Source organism: Panthera onca, chromosome E2 (assembly GCF_046562875.1).
Source record: "Panthera onca isolate mPanOnc1 chromosome E2, mPanOnc1 haplotype 2, whole genome shotgun sequence".
Classification (NCBI taxonomy): domain Eukaryota; kingdom Metazoa; phylum Chordata; class Mammalia; order Carnivora; family Felidae; genus Panthera; species Panthera onca.
Window position 1 is genome coordinate 22,095,983 of NC_138353.1, and position 21,243 is coordinate 22,117,225.

The 21,243-nt window shown below is 49.4% G+C and overlaps 1 protein-coding gene across 6 annotated transcripts in view; it reads right to left on the reverse strand.

Moving 5' to 3' along the window:
• The window catches only part of ZNF536 (zinc finger protein 536), a 436,349-nt gene that overhangs the window by 156,469 nt on the left and 258,637 nt on the right, over window positions 1-21,243 (reverse strand). For all 6 annotated transcript variants that reach the window (XM_060650869.2, XM_060650870.2, XM_060650865.2 and 3 more), the window contains one exon: window positions 4,664-4,816. In XM_060650869.2, coding sequence (XP_060506852.1) covers window positions 4,664-4,816 — 153 coding nt within the window. The remainder of the gene's footprint in view (window positions 1-4,663; window positions 4,817-21,243) is intronic.

The window sequence follows — 21,243 nt, forward strand, 5'->3', positions numbered from 1 at the left end:
CACACGCCCACCCTGACCACAGCCCAGAGCCCTGGAAAGCCACCTCCAGCTTCCCTGTACAAATCCATTTTCATAAAGAGGTTCTCAACTCAGGGCTGGACCAGTGCACGCAGCACATCAAAACCAGATTAATAAACCACTCGCATAATTTGAGAGGGGAAAAAACTAATGAGATTTATTTTTAATTAGTCCCTGAACTTTCGTGCCTCCAAGTTTTCATGAGTGAGGTTGCTTATTACATTTCTCTATGATGGTCATTCCTGAGACAACAGGAGCCTCCTGGGAAACCCAACACACAGGTAAGCCACCTGAGACGACTCAGCCTGGGGTCCTGCAGCCGCTACGTGGGGTGTCACACCCATCTGGGGCTTGTGTGGGGAATACACACCCCTCCAGCCTTCTGGAAACTGATCAGCACGTGCCTACCTCCTGTACACAAAACAGACCCACGGAGCCCTGGAGGGTATCCCCAAGATGGGGCTAGAGGAGGGGGAAGTGAGGAAAAGAAGGAAGCGCATTTTCAGGCAGCCCATAATGAAATGATTGGCCAGCCTCGGCCGGGGGCGACCTAGGGAATATCCCTGCCTCCCGTTGTGCGTTAGGACTAAATGTTTGCTGCTGCAGCCCCGTGATGGTTGATTTTCTACGTCAGTTGGGCCACGTGGTACCCAGACATTTGCTCAAATATTATTCTGGGAGTGTTTGGGGAGGTGTTTCTAAATGTGATGAGCATTTGAATGGGTAGACTGAGGAAAGCAGATTGCTCTCCCCAGCATGGGTGGGCTTCATCCAGTACACTGGAAGCCTCAACAGAACAAAAGGCTGAGTAGGGGAGAATTCACTGTCTCTGCCTGTTTTCCAGCTGGGACATCCGCCTTCACCTGCCTTTGGACTTGGGCTTGGGCTGGGACTTAATGCCACTGACTCCCCGGGGTCTGACGTCTTGCCAAATGCACATCTCGGGACATCTCAGCATCCATAATTGAGTGAGCCAATTCTTTATAATAAATCTATTTATTTATTTAAAGCATATATATACATATATATATGCTTTATCATCTACAATATATATTGCACATACTTAGAATATGAATATATATATATACATACATATATATATATATATATATATATACACCATTTCTCTGGAGAACCCTGATGCAATCTCCTTTCTGAGCCTGCACTGACTGGGTCTGAATTAAAATCATCGCCATGTGCTCTAGAAGACAAACCATACACGTTCAGTGATTGGGTCCTAATCCGCTCATGGTAATGTTTGAAACAGGAAAGCAGTTCGGCCTCCCTGGGTGTCTGTAATCAGTTTCTGCTCGGCAAGAGCCAGAGTGGAGTGGCCTGTAGGATTTGAGGGTCCCTCGGGGCCCCTGGGGCCCTCCACATGCCTCCCTCGGTCCTGCATGGGTCTGGCTGCAGCTCAGGGGGTAGCAGGGAACGTTCTGGCTCCTGTAGGCTCTCCCCAGCCCCCAGGTGTTGAGAACAACCTGGGTTCTGCATCTACTCAGCACCTCCCTAATAAACAGGTGTTGGTGGAAGGAGGGCAGTAATTGAGTTAATGTAGTGGAGTTAAAAAAGGAAAGTGGTTTTTATCAGTGGATGCTCTATGATCGAGACGGCTCATAAAGATGGAGTGGGATAGAAAAACACAGAGAATGTACCACCTCATACGCTGACCAATTAAAATATATTTATTACACACTGGATTTTTAACTGTGCTCATATGGGTCCATTACAGAAAAACTTCAAAACATGGTATTTTGGAAAACATGGATTCTGTCTCATAGACTGCTGTCCTCTGGCCATGTCACTTGGAAATACAAGAACACAGACAGAAAGGGGGCAAGGCAGGACAGGACATCCCCACAACTGGAGCCCCGTATTCACTCGTTTATTAACAAATAACTTGATTTGGATTTTTAATTACTCATGTAATCTACACTTTAACATTGTCAAAATGGATGTTTATTTTGGTGACTTGGAACATGCAACACTTTCTGTTCTATTCAAATGCACGAGTCTAAGCATTTTCCAACTTCTTTGTTCTTTGATAAAAAGGAAATTGATCTTTATCTGGTAACCATTCTGACTTTTAAACACTGCAAATGCTGTTTCCGAGGGGGGCTGGCAGTGTGATGTTTCCATGGCTTCTTTCATTTTCTCCCTTATTCTGGGAAGTTTCCGGAATGCCTCTGTCCACGGCCTTGTCTTGCTTCTCTCAGTGTCTCCAAAGACTACTGGTCACAAACCTCAGAAGTTTGTGAAGCACAAGAAGCAGAAATTTAGGGGGGAAAATAACCCTTCTCAAGCTTTAAAACCTCAAAAAGCGATATCCATTTGCTTCCATCCACGTGGTCCTAATTTACCCAAAATATTCTGGGGAGTTTCTCCCATGACCGCGTTTGGGCCAGCTGATGGGAGCTGGGCCCACAGGGTCAGCAGGGCTCCTGGCGGGGAGACACTGCCCCTTTCTTTCCTAACCCACACTCCCTGGCAGGGAAAACCTCACCTGTGGTGAGCCACCAACCGCCTGGTAAGCTTGGCCCAGAGGCCTGTGTCTTCATCTAATAAACGGGTGCTATCACAGGACACGCCTGGCCAGGTCCCCGCACTCCTGCGGACAACCCAACGGTGGATGCCCTGGTGGACTGCCTCCCACATCCTGGCAGTCTGTGCCCCCCTCCAACTACCACCACAGCCCAAGGGGACCCGGCTCCAGCCTGGGGAAGAAAGTGGACATCGGCATGTTCTGAGAAAGCCAGATATCTGAGCTACCTCGTCCTGAGCCCGATCACTGGGAAGACCTCACTGAGAAGGGGACATTGGTATCAAACTCTGAAAATGAAGGAGCAAACCAATGCACCTATCTGGCAGAGAAGTGCAAAGACCCTGAGGCAGGAACTCAGGAACCCCTCCCTGAGCTCCTGGGAGGGGTCTTCTATCTGAAACCAGGACTTCTATGTGCAACTCACAGCCTAGCTGGCACACTGTGGCTTCCAATGGGTTCTCGTGTGCAGGCTGCCTTTCTACAAGGGCCACAGGTTCCCTGGGGAAGGGTCCATGTTCCTCGCGGCACTTGTCCCCTCCATGCCACCTGGCACAGTCCAGAGATTACAGGAAGAAGTTCACTCGCTTATTCTCAAATTTGTTCTGACATTCAAGCTTTCAAACGAATCCACCGTGCCCCTACTACATGTAAAGGGCTCTTAGAGACCCTGGGGCTCTCGAAATTATAGCAATTAAAAATATGGACAAAACGAACAACTGAACTGAACAGGATCGTTTCAGAAAGTGCTAAGTTTAGGCAGGGAAGTAAGACATGGCCTCTCTGAAGAGCTCACATTGAAGTTCTGGGTAAGCCCCCAGTACCTACCGGGAGGAAGGCCTTTCCAGGTGGAGGGAACAGTGGGTTCAAAGGCCCTGCGGCAGGGACTGAACCTCTGCACTGGAGGAACCGGAAGAGGCCCGTGCGGTAGGAGAGAGAGGAGGAGGAGGGTCAAGAAGACTAGGATCCCACAGGGCCTGGGGGAGTGCTTAGTTTTAGAAGCTCCCTCTTTGCCCTGGGATGACTCTAGGAGAGAAGTGCTCCGGGACAGTGGTGGTGCTCAGCTGTGCCCCAGACCATGAATAAAGACGGCGGCCCCCTGCCACCTGTTCTCAGGGCTCCTCTCGGTGTCAGGGAGATTTGCGGGCACCAGGTGAGGTTCCAGGTGAGGGGCTCCTTCTCTTTAACCACACGCTGCACACAAGGCCCGTGTGCACTAAATATCCTGCACAACCCTGAGCTTTATTGATTCCTTGGGAAATAGACCACAATTATTTTTGAAAATAGATGGCATATTTGTCTATCCTCTGAAGCAGCTCATACTCCAATAGATAAAGTGTCAGGAGAAAAATCAAAGAAAATGGAGGTGTCCATATCTCAGATAGATTTTTTTTTTTTTTTTTTGTATTGGCAATGTGCAAACCACCAACAGAAAGCTAAGGAAAAAAAAAAAAAAACATAGATGACCAAGGGGACAAGGCAGAGAGACAAAAAAATAAAAAAATAAAAAAATAAAAAAAAAATTCCGCATTTGTTCGAGGGGCTAGGATGGCAGGGAAATAGGAGAAATGACCAGAGCGGTCCAGCAGCCACTTCCAGTGTTTGCTGAAGTGTTTCCTCACTTCCTGTCTCGAGCAGACCCAGCGGAGAGCAGCGATGCTCCAGCCTGTATAACGTGAGGGGCTGACACCATCAGTCGGGTCCCAGCTGTGGGCACGTAACCCCAGCTGGGCCAAAAGCCCATCCACCTGAACGTGGTCAGGGAGCTGCCACACTCAGCTCCCTTCGCACTCAGAGCTGAGCTGGACTCCGGTCATTTGCACCCCAAGGGTCCCTGGTCCATGAAAGGGGCACGAGAGGCCCCGCTTCATTAAAGACAGCGGCGAGACGTCCCGGTGCCTCCTACAAAGCATCATCCCCCCAGACCTGGACCACAGGAGACTGGCATCTACAGGCCCGCGCATCATCTGGGAGGCTGGCTGTGGAGGACCGAGCCGGGACGCCAGGGTCCCCCGGGGACCCGCGGAGAGTGCGGCGGGGGCCGGTGATGACAGTGGTGGCCCCCCAGCTCGATGCCACGCACCCGGCCGCACCCACGCGTCTCACCTGTGTGTATCCGCAGGTGGACCTTTAGGTGATGGGATGTCCGGAAGGTTTTCCCACAGTACGGGCAGTCCTTCATGGCCGAGCCCAGGCTCCTGTCGCGAAGCAGTGCGGGCTGCTGGACGCCGGCGGCCCTCCCAGCCTCCTCGCCGAGGTCTGCAGCGGAGGAGAAACGTTCTCACATCACTTCCGCACGTCAGAAGCTGTTCGCACCCAAACTGCTAACACCGCACAAAGTGAAACATGTCAATACTACACCTGTCTATTTCATTCTTTCAATCTGACAGAATGCTGACAATTCATGTATTTTCTTGTTATTCTCTTAAATTATTTCATCTTTCCTATCATCATTTTAAGCAGCATATGGTACCTTTATATTGAACTGAATTAAACAAGAAAAGAAACAGCTGTGTCAGCAGCTGGTTTGATTTCTTCTTTCGCTTCGCTCCTATTAAATATTTTTTTTTCAAAAGTTTAAAAATGGTGGTGTTTGTTGAATCTGATTAATTTGTAATATGGACTAGCCGGAGAGCTCACTATGGGACCGACAACACTTTTGCATTATATCTAGCAACAAATGAGGGGGGAAAAGAAAATATGTCTTGGCCAAGTCCCTAAGACATGCAGACATACAGCTATTTTGGGACAGGAAAGAAAATTATCCAAAACTGATCATTTCTTCCTTGCCGAGTCTTGTATCCACCGCTGGCTGCTGTAATCTTATGAAAGGGAGAAGAAAAAGTATGAAAATGCAGTTCCACAATTAGCCCATGATAAACATATAGTGACATATTCAAAGTCATGTGCAGAAACTCAGCTGCTAGACTCCCATAAACTTCGAGCAGAGCAGTTAAATCTTTGTGCAGTGACTTGAGAACTTCCTCTGTAAAGTATCAATACAAATTTTCCTTCCTGCTGTTATTTGTTATGTAACCCAAACCATTAGAAAATGGAATAAAATTTACATACGGCTGCCTTCTGCACAGAAATGATGGGACATAATAGTAAATAAAACCGTGAAAATATCTAGTGGTTAGAGGATATGTTATCGCAACACCCGAGGCCCCACATCACACTGCCAAAGAGGCGACATCAGGGGAGCAGGGCAGGAGCTGGGAATCTGCATCTCCCGGGGGCTGGGGTGGGGGTGGGCACCGGAGCCCTCTCCTCTGGCCTTCCCACAGAGCTGGAGGCTGACCCCCTGGCAGAGAACCCAAGCTCCTGAGGCTGGCGGGGTCCTCACTGCAGCTCTCAGCCCACCCTCTAGGCACCATGGTAGATCCACTAGGGGAACAAGGGGACCTTCTGAGATAATAAGCAGACCTGTGACTTCTGCAGAGAACAGAATAAACAAGATTTGTACCTTCCAAGCAATGGAAAATGCAAATTGCTTTTATTCTGCAACATCCGTTCCTGGTGTTTCCTGCTAACAGCCAAAAGGGACAGACTTATAGGCCATGCACAAGATGAAGGCAATCACATTTCATTCTCATTTGGATGTTTGTTCCAAGCAACCGTGGAAACCCTGGGCCTCAAGCATCCTCTCTGCGTGTGGACTAACGCACAACGATATCGTCACCCTGGCAAAGTTCTTTGAAGGCTCACTTTTGATCCCACTTTCTCTCCAGCTCCTCCAACCCTCCTTGAAAGGGCCATTCAAAGGGTTTATCTACCCAGCATGTTTTTTTTTTTTTTTTTCCCCCATAATTTTGCATGGTAGGAGGACCGGGTTCAGCCGCATCTAAAACTCAACCCACCTGGCACTAGCTTTCTGATCATCCACATGAATGTGGAAAGGGTGCTATTGAATAAGGCAAACGCACAGGAGAGAGTTATCACTTCAAGGCAAACAAATGCCCCAGTGCGTCACAGCGGGGTGCTTCACACCCCACAGGTTCAACCCATCAGGGGCCACGGCCAATCAGGGGCCACCAGTTCATTGACGGCCCAGGAGAACAGCGGCCAGATGCCAATTTCAAGTCAACCAACCACATCCTAGGTTTAAGTACCTGGGATGCCATCTCCTACCCATTCTCCTTCCCGCACGCACCCCCCCCCCATCCCAAACGTGTTGCATTTGTCCCCCCAGCGTGACTCGGCTTTCCTTTTGTGGGATCCTGAGGTCAGCTTAAAATCACCAAGAGCCTGATTCAGATTCTGCCAAATGCTCTGTGTGTGCAACAGAGTTAACTAACATACCCTATTTAAGTTAGGAGGCTGATAGCTGTCAGTTTGCATCATAAACAGAACTAAGTGCCCCGGATGTTGGCGTCAGGACAGAGGTAGTGGGCAGGTGTGGACTTGTGACGTTAAATTCCTGCAAAGCCCCATGTTCCGCGATCTGCTCATGAACACCTTCTCCAGAATCTTCCTCCAGCCTTTGTGAGCAGTGGAAGGTGGAGCTGTCCAATGGAACAGGAGGGAGAGAGCATGGAGGACATATTTCTACTGTAGCTTTTGGTGAGTCCTTGCTCAGGGCACAGCGTCGATAAATACATGCGCCACTCTGGAAGGTTCTACAGAAGCTGAGGGTGAGCGGTGCCTCACTATATGTCACTCTAAGTGATGGCCTGTATCTGTTTGCCTTTTATCTTTCTATCTTGGATATGTGTGGCCCAATAAAAAGAATAAATTTGTAAGATAAACAGCTTTCTTTGCAGATTTAAGAGTCTAATTTTCACTCTACACAGAAATGATGAATTTTTTTTTTTTTTTTTTCGGAGGGCCAGAAGGCCTATGGCATTTACTCTTAGACTAATCCAAATAGAAAAACAAACTCTGAGCTACAATGAAGGGGCATTGTGGGTGGTCCCAGAAAGTGTCCGGAGAGGCTGAAAGCCACGGACAGCCACAGCCGAGGAAGGAGGGCCACGTCACACCCTCACAGGGACTGTGTGTGAGTGGGCGCCTGATCCTGGATGGGTAGCAGCGAGCATGTAGGCCAGATTCGGCCCGGCCACCCCAAGAGCCCAAGAGGCTCACTCAGCGGAAAAGCTGGGGCTGCCCTCTGACTCCTTCTCTACCCAGAGCATAAAAGCACCGTCAGCTGTCCTTCTAGAAGACTCCCAGGCTGGAGTCCCGAGGCTTTGCCTGCGGCCCCACGGAGCTGCGTAGTGAAGCAGTTCCCCGGCCTGCTTACAGACGGACCAGCCTTCCCGGGCCTCTCCAGGAAACAGGGAAAAAAAGAAGCATGGTAGGAGTTACATCTGTCATCCTTCCTTAGACCGCTGGCGGACAGTTTCAGCTTTTGAAAAAATGTCCTTTTCCTGCAACCTGCAGTATGTCTTTCCTTCTGATCAGACCCTTGTTCCAACTGTTTTGGGTAAACGGAAGGTGAATGTGAGCACGGAGGTCAGCCCCAGACCTGTCATCTACACCCCCTTGCTCATCCGAGAAAGAATGGCCAGTCCGTCCTGCCAGCCCCCAGAGGCTGGGTGTCCCTGGGGGCAGGGCATCTGGCTGCAGGCTGGGAGCCCATCTCCTTACCTCACACACTTTCAGCCTGGGTGGGTTCTGGGCCTCAAGTGATGCGGAAAATGGCTGAGAAATAACTCATGGGACCCCTGCTTCTGTTCTTGACCCCTCTAAATAAGAAGTGGATGTCTTGCACGGATGCAACAAAGGATATTCCAGAGGGACGCAGACTGTACGTGCACCCCTTCCAGAGTTTTAACCTAGAACAAGTGAATTGAAATAGGTCTCAGAAACCCTGCAAGCTTTCTCCTGCTCCTGCAAGCTGACATCGGTATTAAGTCATCTAATAAAATGATCTACTAGAACTAGTAACTGGATTTACCAATTTTGATTATAAATTGTACTTTATTTGGGAGAAAATGGGTATGTTTTTGTTTATAATGCAATTGATTTATGTCTTGTGGGGACATTTTTGTTGTTGTCGTTGTTTTTAACATTTATTTATTTTTGAGAGGCAGAGAGAGGCAGAGTATGAGCAGGGGAGGGGCAGAGAGAGAGGGAGACACAGAATCCGAAGCAGATGCCAGGCTCCAAGCTGCCAGCACAGAGCCTGACGCGGGGCCTGAACTCACGGACCACGAGATCATGACCTGAGCCGAAGTCGGATGCTTAACCGACTGAGCCACCCAGGCGCCCCTATTGTTTTTCCTTGATATTAAAGAATAGAAGGGAAAAAAAAAAAAAAAAAAAAAAAAAGGAAGAGATGGGCCCAATCACTCCAAGCTATGTTTCAAGTGTATATTATTTGGGGGTGAGGGGACACAAGACAGGACCTTCCTAATTTTGTCATGTCAGAAGCCATGCCTCCCCCAGTTCCATTTGCGTGTTCCAATTCTCCAAGTGGACAGCAAGGTTGGCCTAGGTCAAGGTGACATTACGGTGCATTGCCTTCCCCAGCATTCACAGAGGGAGGGTGGGAAGGAAGGAGGACCCAGGGTGATTAAAAATGGCCATGGTCCTGTTAGAATCTTCCTCCTCAACTGAACCACAGACTGGCAGTCCTGGATAGACAAAGCATCAAATACTTAGAAAGACAAACAACTTTTCAAAAGTTAAAGCCTAAACACACATAAAATACTATCAGCAGCTGTCTGGATCCATCCCTGAAGTGGGTTAAATTGCTCTCCACGAGTATGATTTGAATTTACGGGGGCCTCACTACACATTTAACCTTACTGGTATGTATGTCCGGAATGTAAAAACGTAATGACATAAATTTGTATCTTAAGGGTAGGTTCCCCCCAGGTTATCTTTAAACACTGAGCTTCTTTGGTACACATTTAAAATAGGCTTGTTTGCCAAGAAGGCTGACTTGGGAGTCAGGAGAGGGAATCTTTTCCTTCAGCGTTCCTGATGCCTGGCTGTCCTTAGGTAAATCCCTTCACCAACCCCCCACCCTGGTTCCATCTGGCCCCAAGGACTGCTCCAGCACCCTGTAACCCCGCAGTGCCAGAAGATGCCCAAGCCCACCACAGGCCGCCTTCACCCACTTGGCCTTCCATTCACCCAATCTAGCCTCATCCTATGCCAAATAGGAAACCAGAGGTGGGTCTTAGAGAGATGGGAGGGAAAACACCATAAAAAAGGATAGTAAGTGCTCCTAAATATTCCACGTGCCCCTACTTTTCCCAACTTCCTTGGCACTGAGATCCAGTGACAAGTCCCGGCCCACGGCTGAAGGCGAAGCAGAGGAGAGACTGGGTGCCGCCACCTCCTGCCTCTCTCCCCCTGCCACGGTGACCTTGCAACACGAAGGTCGAGGTGGCAGCATCACAGAAGACGATGGGTCGCTGGGTCTCCAGATCGCCGGGAACCCGTCCACACCAGATCGCATGGATGAGAACCCATCTTGGTTCTGCAGCCATGGTGATTCGGAGAGCCTCCAGGAGGCCACCAGGAACTGACCAGGAAGAGTACACGCCTCCTTGTGAAGGGTTCCAGGCTTAGTCCCCGTCTCCCGGGGAGTCCCACCGACACATGGACCGAGGCAGGAAGCAAGATCCAGGGAGACCGACAGGGATAGAGGGAGGCCAAAAAAGGAAAGCAAAGAGTGGTTTCCTGTCAAAGTGTGGATGTGTGCTCACTTCTCATTCCATCCTGCCGAGGCAGGCTCACATGGCCAAAAGTATATTTTGGAAACATGTCCGTTAAAAAAAAATGATGATGGTGGTGGTGGTGGTGGTGGTGGTGCTATATCCAACACAGTGAAGGGAGAGGTATCCCAGCAATCTCACACAGGTAAGGTAGCCATCTGGACACCTGAGCACTTACTACTTTACAACACGAAATGCCATGGCATTTTAATTTCTATGGAACTTCTTGTGTCACAGAAAATACATTTTCCCAGATGAATTGTGCAGTTAATTCTGAGTGTCTGCCTTGTGCAAAGAGCATCTCAAAAGCATGGCTCACACTTCATTAATGAAGAAAAAAACTATTTGTGGAGTCAGGCGGCAGGGGCGGGGGGGTTGGTGAGCAGGACACTGAAAAAGTGCATCTTTCTTAATTTTTTTTGCCTGCGGACACAAGTGCTTTGAAATAATTTCAGGAAATAATCAACACCTTGGAGAAAGTCTGAAGGAATATAGTTCCTCTCGGAAGCTTGACACTTTCCCTTATTTTGAAAACTTTAAAATTAACAGACCCAAAGAAGACAATGATTATTGTGGTAGAGATTGCTGGTTCAGTGAAGACTTCCTTTTATTTAATTAAAAAAAAAAAGATTTAAATCAGTGGTTGGTATAAAAATCATGACATTACTGTCAACAATTCTATTTAACTCTTGGGAGACAAAACTCATGTCTGGAGTCAGTAGTCATCTGGTGTTTCTGCTTCATCAAAGGTCTCGGTTATGACGCCATATATAGTCATGTTAAACAGGCATCAACATGGAATGACAAAAGTATTTGTTTGAATGCAGAGCTATTTTAGAAAAGGATGTCCACTTGTGAAAGGCTACACCCACTTCCCCTTGGGCTCTTAGGCCCAGGGCCAGGGCTGGGCTCACGGGCAAGCCAAGCCCAGGGCTCGTGAGCTGAAGTCTGTGCGTAGAGGTGGAGAGGGGAAGGGTGGAATGTTCTCTACCGGTTCCTTTCCTCACCGTCGACCCAAACTCAAAACGGCACAGAGCTCCGCTTGCTTTGGGGAAGATCGGCTTTCTGGAATTGGGGAAATAGGTCATTAAAAGGCTAAAATTTGGAGGAAAAAAAAAATAAGACACTAGGATCTCAAATAGCTTCTCTAAAGCAACATTTTGATGAGTTAAGTGAAAATGAATCAGAAACACGTGGATTAAATTTCCCTTAAAATACACAAGGGCTTCAAAATCAAGCACTGCGGGCCAAATGTGTTTCTGGTTTTACCGAGCCCAGAGCCCTTTCCTAATTGTCTGGCGGCGAGTGTGCAGGACCCCTCCCCCCCCACTGCTGGCGATTGGGCCACCCGTGGGGTCTCTTCCCCTTGGCACTGTGTGACGCTGCTGTCGACAACATCCTCTGTAACCACGTTGCCAGCTTTCCCGAGGCCCTCAGGGCCCGCTGCGGCAGGCGCCCTTCGTCCCCAACCTGGGGGCTGTGACCGTGGATGCACAGGGAGCGTGTGGACCGCACAGAATCGACCTAGGGCAAGACATCCGGGGCGATGGGTCCCTCTGGACTCCACACACCCCTGTCTTCCCTCTGGCCCGGTCAGGAGTGGGGGGCGGGGACCCGTCCCAGAGATGGTTGGGGGTGAGGCAGTGCAGAGTGGGATCACATACGAAGTGGCCTGGGTGAGGAGAACCAGGCAGGAGAGTGAGCCGGCGGAGGGACAGCCCAGGGAGCCGCCCCTGGGAAAAGCCAGGTTGTGTGCAGGGTAAGGACACGCCCCTGGCTCCATTGGTCTTTAGAATAACCCTCAATTCCTTCTCACGGCCTGCAACCCCCTTTTCAAGTGGCCCCCACTGCTGCTGTGCCCTCATCGCACTCCTGAGTGTCCTCCATCCACCCCCCCCCCCATTTGCTATTCTCAAGCCCCCCTATCTGGTGTCCCGTTGAGAGTTTTGCTCTGGCTGCCCCTCCTCCCGGGATTCTTTCCCCAGAATCCACACAGAGACTCGCGTTCAGGCTGGAATCCCAAAGACACCTCCTTGGAGAGGCGTCTCTGACCAGGCTGTTTGGGGGCTGCGCGCCTCCCAGCCCCCAGCCCCTCTTTCTCTGGTTTGTTCCTTCACAGCACCTACCTATCACCCCTTGCAGACTCTCACTGACCTATGTATTACTTGCTTACCACCTGTCCCCTCCCCAGAATACGAGTTCCACGCGAACATGGGCCATTTACGTCCCCGAACGTGACAAGCAGTCAGCTCATAGCAGGAGCTTGATACATACTTTTTTTTTTTTAATTATGCATTTTTCAATAAATAAAAGAATCCGGGCAAACTGAAATTCAGAGGCTAAGATCAGTTCCTGACTGCCAGAGGGAAGCTGCTTTGAGTAACCTAGGAGGAGGAGCTGGCCCAGGGCACCAAACAGCAAGATACCTGAAATGCCCCCGAGGGCTCAGCACCTTCAGGGGCTGGGGTGTGATGCCAGCAGGGTGGGTGGGAGGTCAGGGGCATGCCGGAAGGCTTCCTGGAGGAAGCTGCCTTGAGGGATCTCCCAGCTCTCTCTCCGTCCAGGTGGAGGGAATCACAAACACACACTTAGAATCAGCAAGGCCACAAGTGGGCTTTTTAGAAGATGGGGGGCAATTGCTGAGGTACCATCCACTATTTCACTTGCCCGCTTCCTTGCTAAAAAGGAAGTTCTCCCTGACATGAGAAGGACGAGCCTCCCATACACATGGAGACATTCATCAATAGGAGAGTACAGTGAGACAGATATTTTTAAAGTAATCCATGCCCCAATTACTGCTGTAATTATTGCAAAATATTTGTTATGGCTTCCTTTTTCCATCATTTAAATTAAGTACTCCTTTCTCAAAAAAAGAAAACTACAGAAGCCTTTACTTTCAGTAAAGCATAAATTCCCGAAAGATTTCTACGTAATTTATTTTCTTAAAAAAAAAAAAAAAAAAAACAACTATAGCTTTTAAGACCCTCTTAAGATAATTTACAGCCCCCTCATTTATTTATGGGGGGGTGCTGGGGGTGGGGAGAAGACTGGAGGAAATGTCTGCCCGCCGGGCGTGTTTCAAGGAATTCTTACCCAAATGACACCGAGAACCAGCTGGACTGATCTTTTTTAAAATGCACTTGGTCAGTCGCCATAACTTGTGGGGCTGAGTTTTCTCTTGGGAATCGAGCACACTGAAAGGAGAAGGCATGATTTGGAGATAACGTCTCCCCTGGAGACATGTTTTGCCATAGTCTTTTTTAAACAAAGAAGACATCTTAAGCACCTTGCAATATCTTCCATTTAATCGTTGGCAGGAGGCAAGTCCCTGATGAACGCTGGCCTGTGTCTTTCTCTTTAACCAGCTGAGTGATCCAAGCTTTTAATATAGCCGTTCCAATTATTGTAAAAGTCATCTAGTACCTTATAACCACAAATATTGACAGTTTATTGCACAACACATTCCTGACATTTGAAGGTCACACCATACATAATACATACTCTTTTATAAAAGTGTCTGGAACAAAGAGATACATGATAAGCAATTACCTCTCCCGGCTTGTATGTATGTACAGTTCGGGGCTGACTTGAGGTTGCTTGCGAGGCACATGCACCATTTTAAATAATCTATTAAGGCAGCATGGAGGCATTCATGATGGATAATTTTGAAATGGCTCGTGGACACGCTGCAGTCAGATTGGCTGGCCGGGGCATGGGGTCCGGGCAATTCTCCTCCTCTGGGTTTCAGGTCACAACGCCACTTTGCCATGGAGAGCCCTGCCTCACTTCACAATCGGATTTTCCCCCAAAGCCACCGAGCATAACAGAGTCACAATATGTTCTTGTTTTTCAGATTGGTCTGCGCGCAGCTGAAAGGAATTTTTAAAATCCACCAGCCCTGGTTCAGACGCACCCCTGCCCCCAGCCTCCTCAAGTGACCACAGCTCTGTTTGGCACAGCCACGCTGTCCGCGCCCGGGGCTGTGGCATCCAGAGAGACCCGTGGCACGAGGGTCCGTGGCTGCCGGGCCCAGGTGAAAACCAGAGTGTAGAGCGTGCTCCAAAAAACAGTGACAGCGAGGCCAGGCAAATCTCCGGAGGAACGTTCTGAGCAGGAAGGAGCTACACACTGCCCCGTTCTCTGTCTCGTCCCTACGTCTCCTTCCTAGCCTAAGTCTGACAAAGAAAAGAAAAAAAAAAAAAAAAAAAGAGTTTCAATCCCAGATTAAGCAGAAACGATTTGTGGTCCAAAGGCTCCGGGTCAAAACCAAGTTCCACCAATTCTTAGAAGTGTGATTCTGGGCAAATTACATAAAACCTCTCTGAGGTTTGGTTTCCTTATCTGCAAAACGGGGATAGACATAACAATTCATTCAGCACGGTGTCTGCTGAAGGATATGCTCTAATTCATGGTAGCTTTTAACAGGAATATTGCCAAAGGGACACGTTCTGTGCCAGGACGGCATGGTGGGGACAGCAGAGACCTGTGGCTTTAGGGCTCTCCCCTCCCCACTAGCCCTAAGCTATGGAACTAGACACTTGCACAGGGTCCAGGATGAAGGGGGAACGGTCCTCTCTGGACAAGTCCGGGTTGGAGCAGTTTCCCCCAGCTCTGAAGGCCCAGGCAGTTCTCCCAAGTTAACAGCGAAAACAGTTCAGGCTGTAGTTGCGCTTCGCGTAGATGACAATCTTTAATCACAGATGAAGTGGCAGGTCATTATAACCGACACCAAACTCCCTTCCAAATGATACTAATGTCTGCCGTTTGAAAACAAAACAAAAACAATATATATATATATATATATATATATGTATGTATAAATACAAATACATATATATATTTTTACAACTTTGTTAAAACAAATAGTCAGCAAATTCTCCAGATAATCTAAAGGTCTTCTAAGACTAATTTTATTTTGAGTTGCAGAATGAACGCCCGAAAATTTAAGACACGAGACCAAAATGATTTCTATAAAGATGACGTGTTTATTAGCATTAAATCCCAGGGAAGAGGGCTTCCTTAGAAAGAACACATTTTTGCATCTGAAAAGCACGCATATTAGAACGTGTGTGTTTCTTTAAGAAGCTATTCTGTTTTAGAGGGTAGCGGGTAAGATAGGGCATCACGTGATCAGGAGGTTGCTATGGTAAATATGCATTTTTTATTGAAGAGTAAACAGTGGCAGAAAACAAGTATCAATTGCCAGCTCTGAAGTTACTGCCATTTTTGAGCTGCACTGACTTATCTAGCCCTTTTAATTTGAGAACCTTTATCAGAAAAACACTATCACTGAATCAAAATTAAACATTTTTGCATAAATCCTGAACCTTTCAATACCCGGTAGTAATCATTACTTTAGCTGACATGTAAAAAATTAGCAAAAAAAAAAAAAAAAAAAAATCTATCCAGTTCTGCTAATCACGGCACATTGATCTTTCCGGAGATCTGTTGTCCAGCTGGTGGATCTCCAAAGGACAAAACCTTTCACCTTGGCTCAGGCCACAGAGCAGAGGAGCCAAAGGTAGAGCCTAGAGCCGAGGCTCCCCGCCTGTCCATTGTCTAGGTACCAGCAGGCAAAACAAAGCCAAGGTGATGCCCTAGGGAATGGCCCTCCCCATCAGTGTCTGGATGCCCCAGGCTGCTACCCGAAGGGCAGTGGACTTTCGCAAACGTGTTATGGTACTTTCAGCCAAGTTTTCATGGTTTTCTCCTTGTAGAAATGGGGAAAGAGCCTGAAAGTTCCTGAGAGGCAACTTCTGTCTTCCTCTGACATCCGCATAGGTGACCTCTCTCAAGTACAAATCAGGCCGTGTTAGAAACCTTGGATAGCTCCCTGTCACATCTTGGGTAGGCCCTCAACTAAGCATCTCTGGCCGGGGGCGGGGGGAAGAGTCTGGATTTTGTTTTCACTGACACCAGCTTTCCTTTTCACCTGTCACTTGCAGAGAGCAAGGCTGTGATTCCTCCTCCTCCACCACATCTGGCACATAGTAGGTGACACACCAGTACTCACCCGACACGTGTGTCAATGAATGATGTGTGAATAAATGAACTGACCCTAGCTCTGGGGAGAACCAGCTTCCTGGGTAGCGGCTTCTAACAGGAAGGTCAAGCTGGCTCATTCTCCCTTTGATCACAGATAAAAGTATCAAGTGTTGGCAAATTTCTCAAAGGGAACTTTCCAGACTCAGAATCCTACAGACGAGTCCAAAGGAATCTTGACCAGGGACAAGGAACAGACTCAGTAACATGAGTGTGCCCTCCAAGGAGCCCCCAGGAAGGAGGGTCAGGAGCAAGGAGCTTGTGGGGGAGGGGCAGCAGGCCAGAGCTGAGTGGCGCAAGGTCCCCAGTCACTGGTAGAGACTGCCGGCCTGAAGGGGTCAGTTTGGGCTCTGCAGCACCTCGAAACACTGACGACTGTTTGACTCCAAGATCTGAGTTCAGTTCTCATTTCTGGGACCCCGAGCAAACTGCTAAAACTTCCTCAGCTTTAGTCTCCTTGTTTGTAAAACTGGAAAATGGTACTTATCACAAAGGAATCGGAAGCGTCTCGTGAAATAGTGGGCTTGCAAGGCCTTAACCCACCTTAAATCCTGGCAGAGTAGGAAAGTCACTGGCTTTGAGATAGCCAGCTCTGGATTCCACTTTGTGCTTGCAAGTGTTTCCTAGCCCTGCCCAGCCTCCAAATACTGTTTGTAAAGCAGGACTAATGGCAGTATCTCTGGTCAAAACCAAATGAGAGAATATGAGGAAAAGTCATCTGGTCCATTTCAACTAACGGTCCCTCCCCCGCCCAGATCCAAAATACTCACATGACAGAAAACCAGGAGAACCCAGCAGGTGATGAGCCATACAGTTGGAATCACCATGGGGCTCCCCTCCCCTGGCAATTCCCAGGATGATTCACATGGCCCAACTGGGAAGACCACTTCCCATGAGCCAAGTGTCACCAGCCCCTGGGTTGGGGAATGCATGAACAAGGCCACATCACCTGTACATTTTCTAACCCTTGTTACAGCTTATTTGACACCTGTCCTCAGTGCACCTCTTCGACGTGGCGGACTTAATCCAAATGTCCCCTGGAGGTGAATAGTGGGGGGTGGGAGGGAGGAGCACACAGCGTTTGGGGTGGCTCAGGCCTCCCCATCCTGTGCTCCATCCATCCACAAGATGGTCAGTGTTAAGGGCAACAGGCAGCTGCCTCTAAATATCTGTGCCCACCTGCCCACTACAGCAAGGAGCCTGCAGCCCAGAGACCCTCTAACCAGCCCGTGCCCTGTCCTGAGAAAGCACAAGCCAAGACTCAGAAAGAATCTTAGAGCTGTTCTTTGGGCACTGTGAAATGACCCAGGACTGCAGGTGTGACCTGAGCTGGGAAGATACCTTTGACAATGCCCAAGGGGCCATGAAAACACCACCCCACCCTGGCCTGCTCTGGGTCTGCCCAGGGCATCCCTAGAACATCAGGAGAATTCCAAGCCAGCCTTTCTGGCCCTGGAGAAAGGTGAGAACCTTTTTCCCGATGGACAGACTTCAGAAACTCACCACACCCTGATCCCACTTCCTGAAACACAAACCCCAAACCCTAGGCCCACCCACCACCTTCTTGCCTGGTTAATCCCACTCATTCTTGAGAGTTCAGCTCCAAGGTCCCTGCCTTTGGGAGATGTTCTGACTTCCCGATCACCCCAGAAAGTGACATTCACGATACCAACCAGAGCTTGGGGCTTTGTACATGTACAGAGCTTGGGACTTTGTGTGATACCTGCCAAATGTCTGACTCTCCTTCTAGACTGTCCACTCTTTGAAGGATGGGATGAGGTCTATTTTTCTCACCTTTGTGTCTCTAAGACCTCCTGGCACAGAATAGGTTCTCAGTAAATACTAAGCAACTGAGTGCAAGTATGCACGAATGCGCGCCTGGTGCTGGGAAGCGTGGACGGCCATTCTCTAACAGTGCAATCAAAGGAAGCGACATTTTCCTTTTAACTTCTTCACTGGTTGACCTGCCCTGCATAGCACTGAGGGCAGGTGACAGGCGGCAGCCGGCTCTCACCCAAGGGAGGGGGAGACATTGAGAGTCTGACTGCTCTGTAGCCCCAGTCCTTACTCCCTTGCCCCCCGGGGCCCAGCTCTTCTCCTGGGGCTTCTGGCTGCTCCCCTACACTCTCCTCGAGACACTGCAAGGTTCCTATTGCCAGAGCCTGATTCCCTCAGAGGAGAACAGTGCTTGGTCACCAGAGCCTCACCTGCCCCACTTGCTGTGCAAGACCGTTCACAATTTCTCCTGCCCCAAGGCCTTTCCTGTCCACACCTGCCCCAGCCAGGACCCAGCAGCCGTCCATGCAGACATCAGACACTGGGTGTTGTTCTGCAGAAAGACTGGTGGCTCTCAGGAGCCCTGCCCGAGATGCTGGGGTGCAGGTGGCAGGTGGGCATGATCTCAGGGTGCAGGCAGCAGGCTGGGTGGGTGCCGGCCCCGGACCACTGCTGGCGGAAAGAGCTGAGTCCAAACCCCCGGTCCGCGCATCCGGCTGTCTGCTCTGCCCTTGTACTTCTGCTGAGTTTCGGGGCCTGAGGAAAAAGTCTGCCCAGACATATGTTCTTGGGGGGTGCCCACCACACCAGTGCTCTGCAAACACCATCTGACTGGGGAAGAATGCTCTGCTCTCCCAGCTGTGTGGCTGTGTGATGCATACCAGATGCCCCTCTCCCTCAGCCTGGCCCCCTGGCCCCCTGGGTGCTCACAGCCTCCCACCCCCTCACCCATTCCCCTCCCAGCTCACCCCTTGGTGGGCACCACGTGGTATTTTCTGCTATGCTCGCTTCCCCAGAAAATCTTTGGTCGGTCTGGTTTCCCGTGGAATCCCAGCCTTTAGCAAGGTGCCTGGCACATAGTAGGCACTTAATTTTTTTTTTGCATAAATTTTTTTTTGCATATTTTTTTTGCATAAATAACCATTAGACAAGGCGACGCCACTCTTCCTGGTCGGATTCTGGTGACTTTTTCTTTAATATGGAAAATCACTTTCTGTGTTCCCTTTGGATGCTCTATCATACGGATATTCAAAGCAGTGCTGCATTCACAACACACATCGTCCTATAATGCTAATTTCTATCCCATAACCGAGAGAGACAACTAAGTGTTGCAAGGTTATTCAAAACTCCTGCCCCTTATCCTCGACTTCTCCTTAGGGGAAAATTGCGCAGGAATACATTTCCTCATCTGTATGTTAAAGCACGGTTATAATCCACCTATCATGATTGCAATTTTGGGAATCAAAACGGAGATCCAAACAGCAGTGTGATCTACATTTTAGCCACATATATTATAATAAATTAAGTCAAAGAAAGAGTTCTGCATTAACTCTCGCTCTATTCCTTTAAAAGCCTATAAGAACACTGAAGCCGCCCCCTGTAAGAACTTCAGCCTTTCCTTCCCCGGGCTGCCACATCGCTGAGGCCCCACAGCCTGGAAGGGGAGGTCACAGAGCCAGCTGCCTGTGACAGCGGTGCTCAGTCCTGTGTGCTCAGAGCGCTGACTGAATCAGGCTGTGCACCATGGGCTCAAAGCCACAGTGAGGCGGCCAGCCATCCTTGGCCAAGGGCAAGCAGAAGCTTCTGGAAAGAAGCAGGCAGTGTGGGCGGCACGCTGATGGAACGGTCTGACATCTGTGGACACCAGAGCTGGGGACGTGGACCCGGAGGCAGACAGGACACAAGGGCCTGCTACTGAACGGCCTAACCCAAGTCCTCATCCGCACCTGGGCCTCTGTTTCCGCTTCTGAAAATGTGGGGACGGCACTCTAATGGAAATTGCAAACACTCATCACAGAGCTTTCATTTGCTAAATTTGGTTTTAACGTTGAAAAAATTCGGGGCATTTCACCTGTAGCCTCATTTGAGCTTCTCCAGAGAAACTGTTGTCTCACGACACTGGGTCCACAGCCCCCAGGAACAGTGGCTGTCGGGCTGGGCAGGGGGCGCCTCCTCCTCAGCGGGCCCCTCCCTCTTCCTCCCTACCTGGTTGCCCCCACCCTGTGACTGCCATCTCAGCCGAGATGGTCCCGGACACCCTTTCCACCTCTAAAGACGGCCTCAGTAACCTCTGTTGAGCAAATAAGGCAGAAGCCTCCAGACTAATTCCCATAATTATGATGGGTCTATTATTTCAAAGCCGGCGATGATTGTGGGGTCAGGTGCTCAGAGGAAGAGGGAGAGAAACATACTTTAAAGTGATAGCAAATATCCTTTGATTCTCTGCTATGATACCAAATTGCATCCAGAAATGCTCAAACATGGGCTCCAACCTTAGTCAAATTTCAAAGAGGCCTCAGCAGGAAAGGCAGTGATGAGAGAGAGAAAGAAAGAGAGACAACAGAGAGAGAGGGAGAGAGAGAGAGAGAGAGAGAGAGAGAGAGAGAGAGAGAGAGAGAAGGAGGAACCAGAGAGCCATGAAGTTTAAAGACCCTGTCCAGGGACATGGCAGCTGGCCGGAGCGAAGGGGATACCGGCCTGGAGGCCTCGAGCTCACCACACCTGACTTCCCCATCTTCTTCAGGTGGGAACGTCTAACCTCCTTCTCCCTGCCTTGTCCAGCATTCCTGCCCAGCCTCACTCCCTGGTCTCCCGGCACACCCCCACCCCCGGAACCTCTTCTGGATATTTCTCCACAATGACATGCTGCTCGGGCCTGCTCTCCAATTTTTCTTGTATGTTTAGATTCCAGCCTTGCTTACCAAGAGCACCCCGTGGGCTTGCCTGTCTCGTCATCACCTACAAAGCCGAGCGAAGGGCTGGCCCACAGAGTCACTCAATAAACACATGTTGGTTGACCTTTCCATTGTGAAAGACACAGCTATTCTCTCCTCTGGGGTGTTCTTTGTAGGGCTTCTTCGGGGAGGAAAGCAGATCGGACCCAGGGACGAAACCATGGTAGACTTTCTGATTTTATTTCCTGCTCACTCGGTGGACCCCATATTTGCTTGGATATGCATTAATTTGTCTGGGCCACAA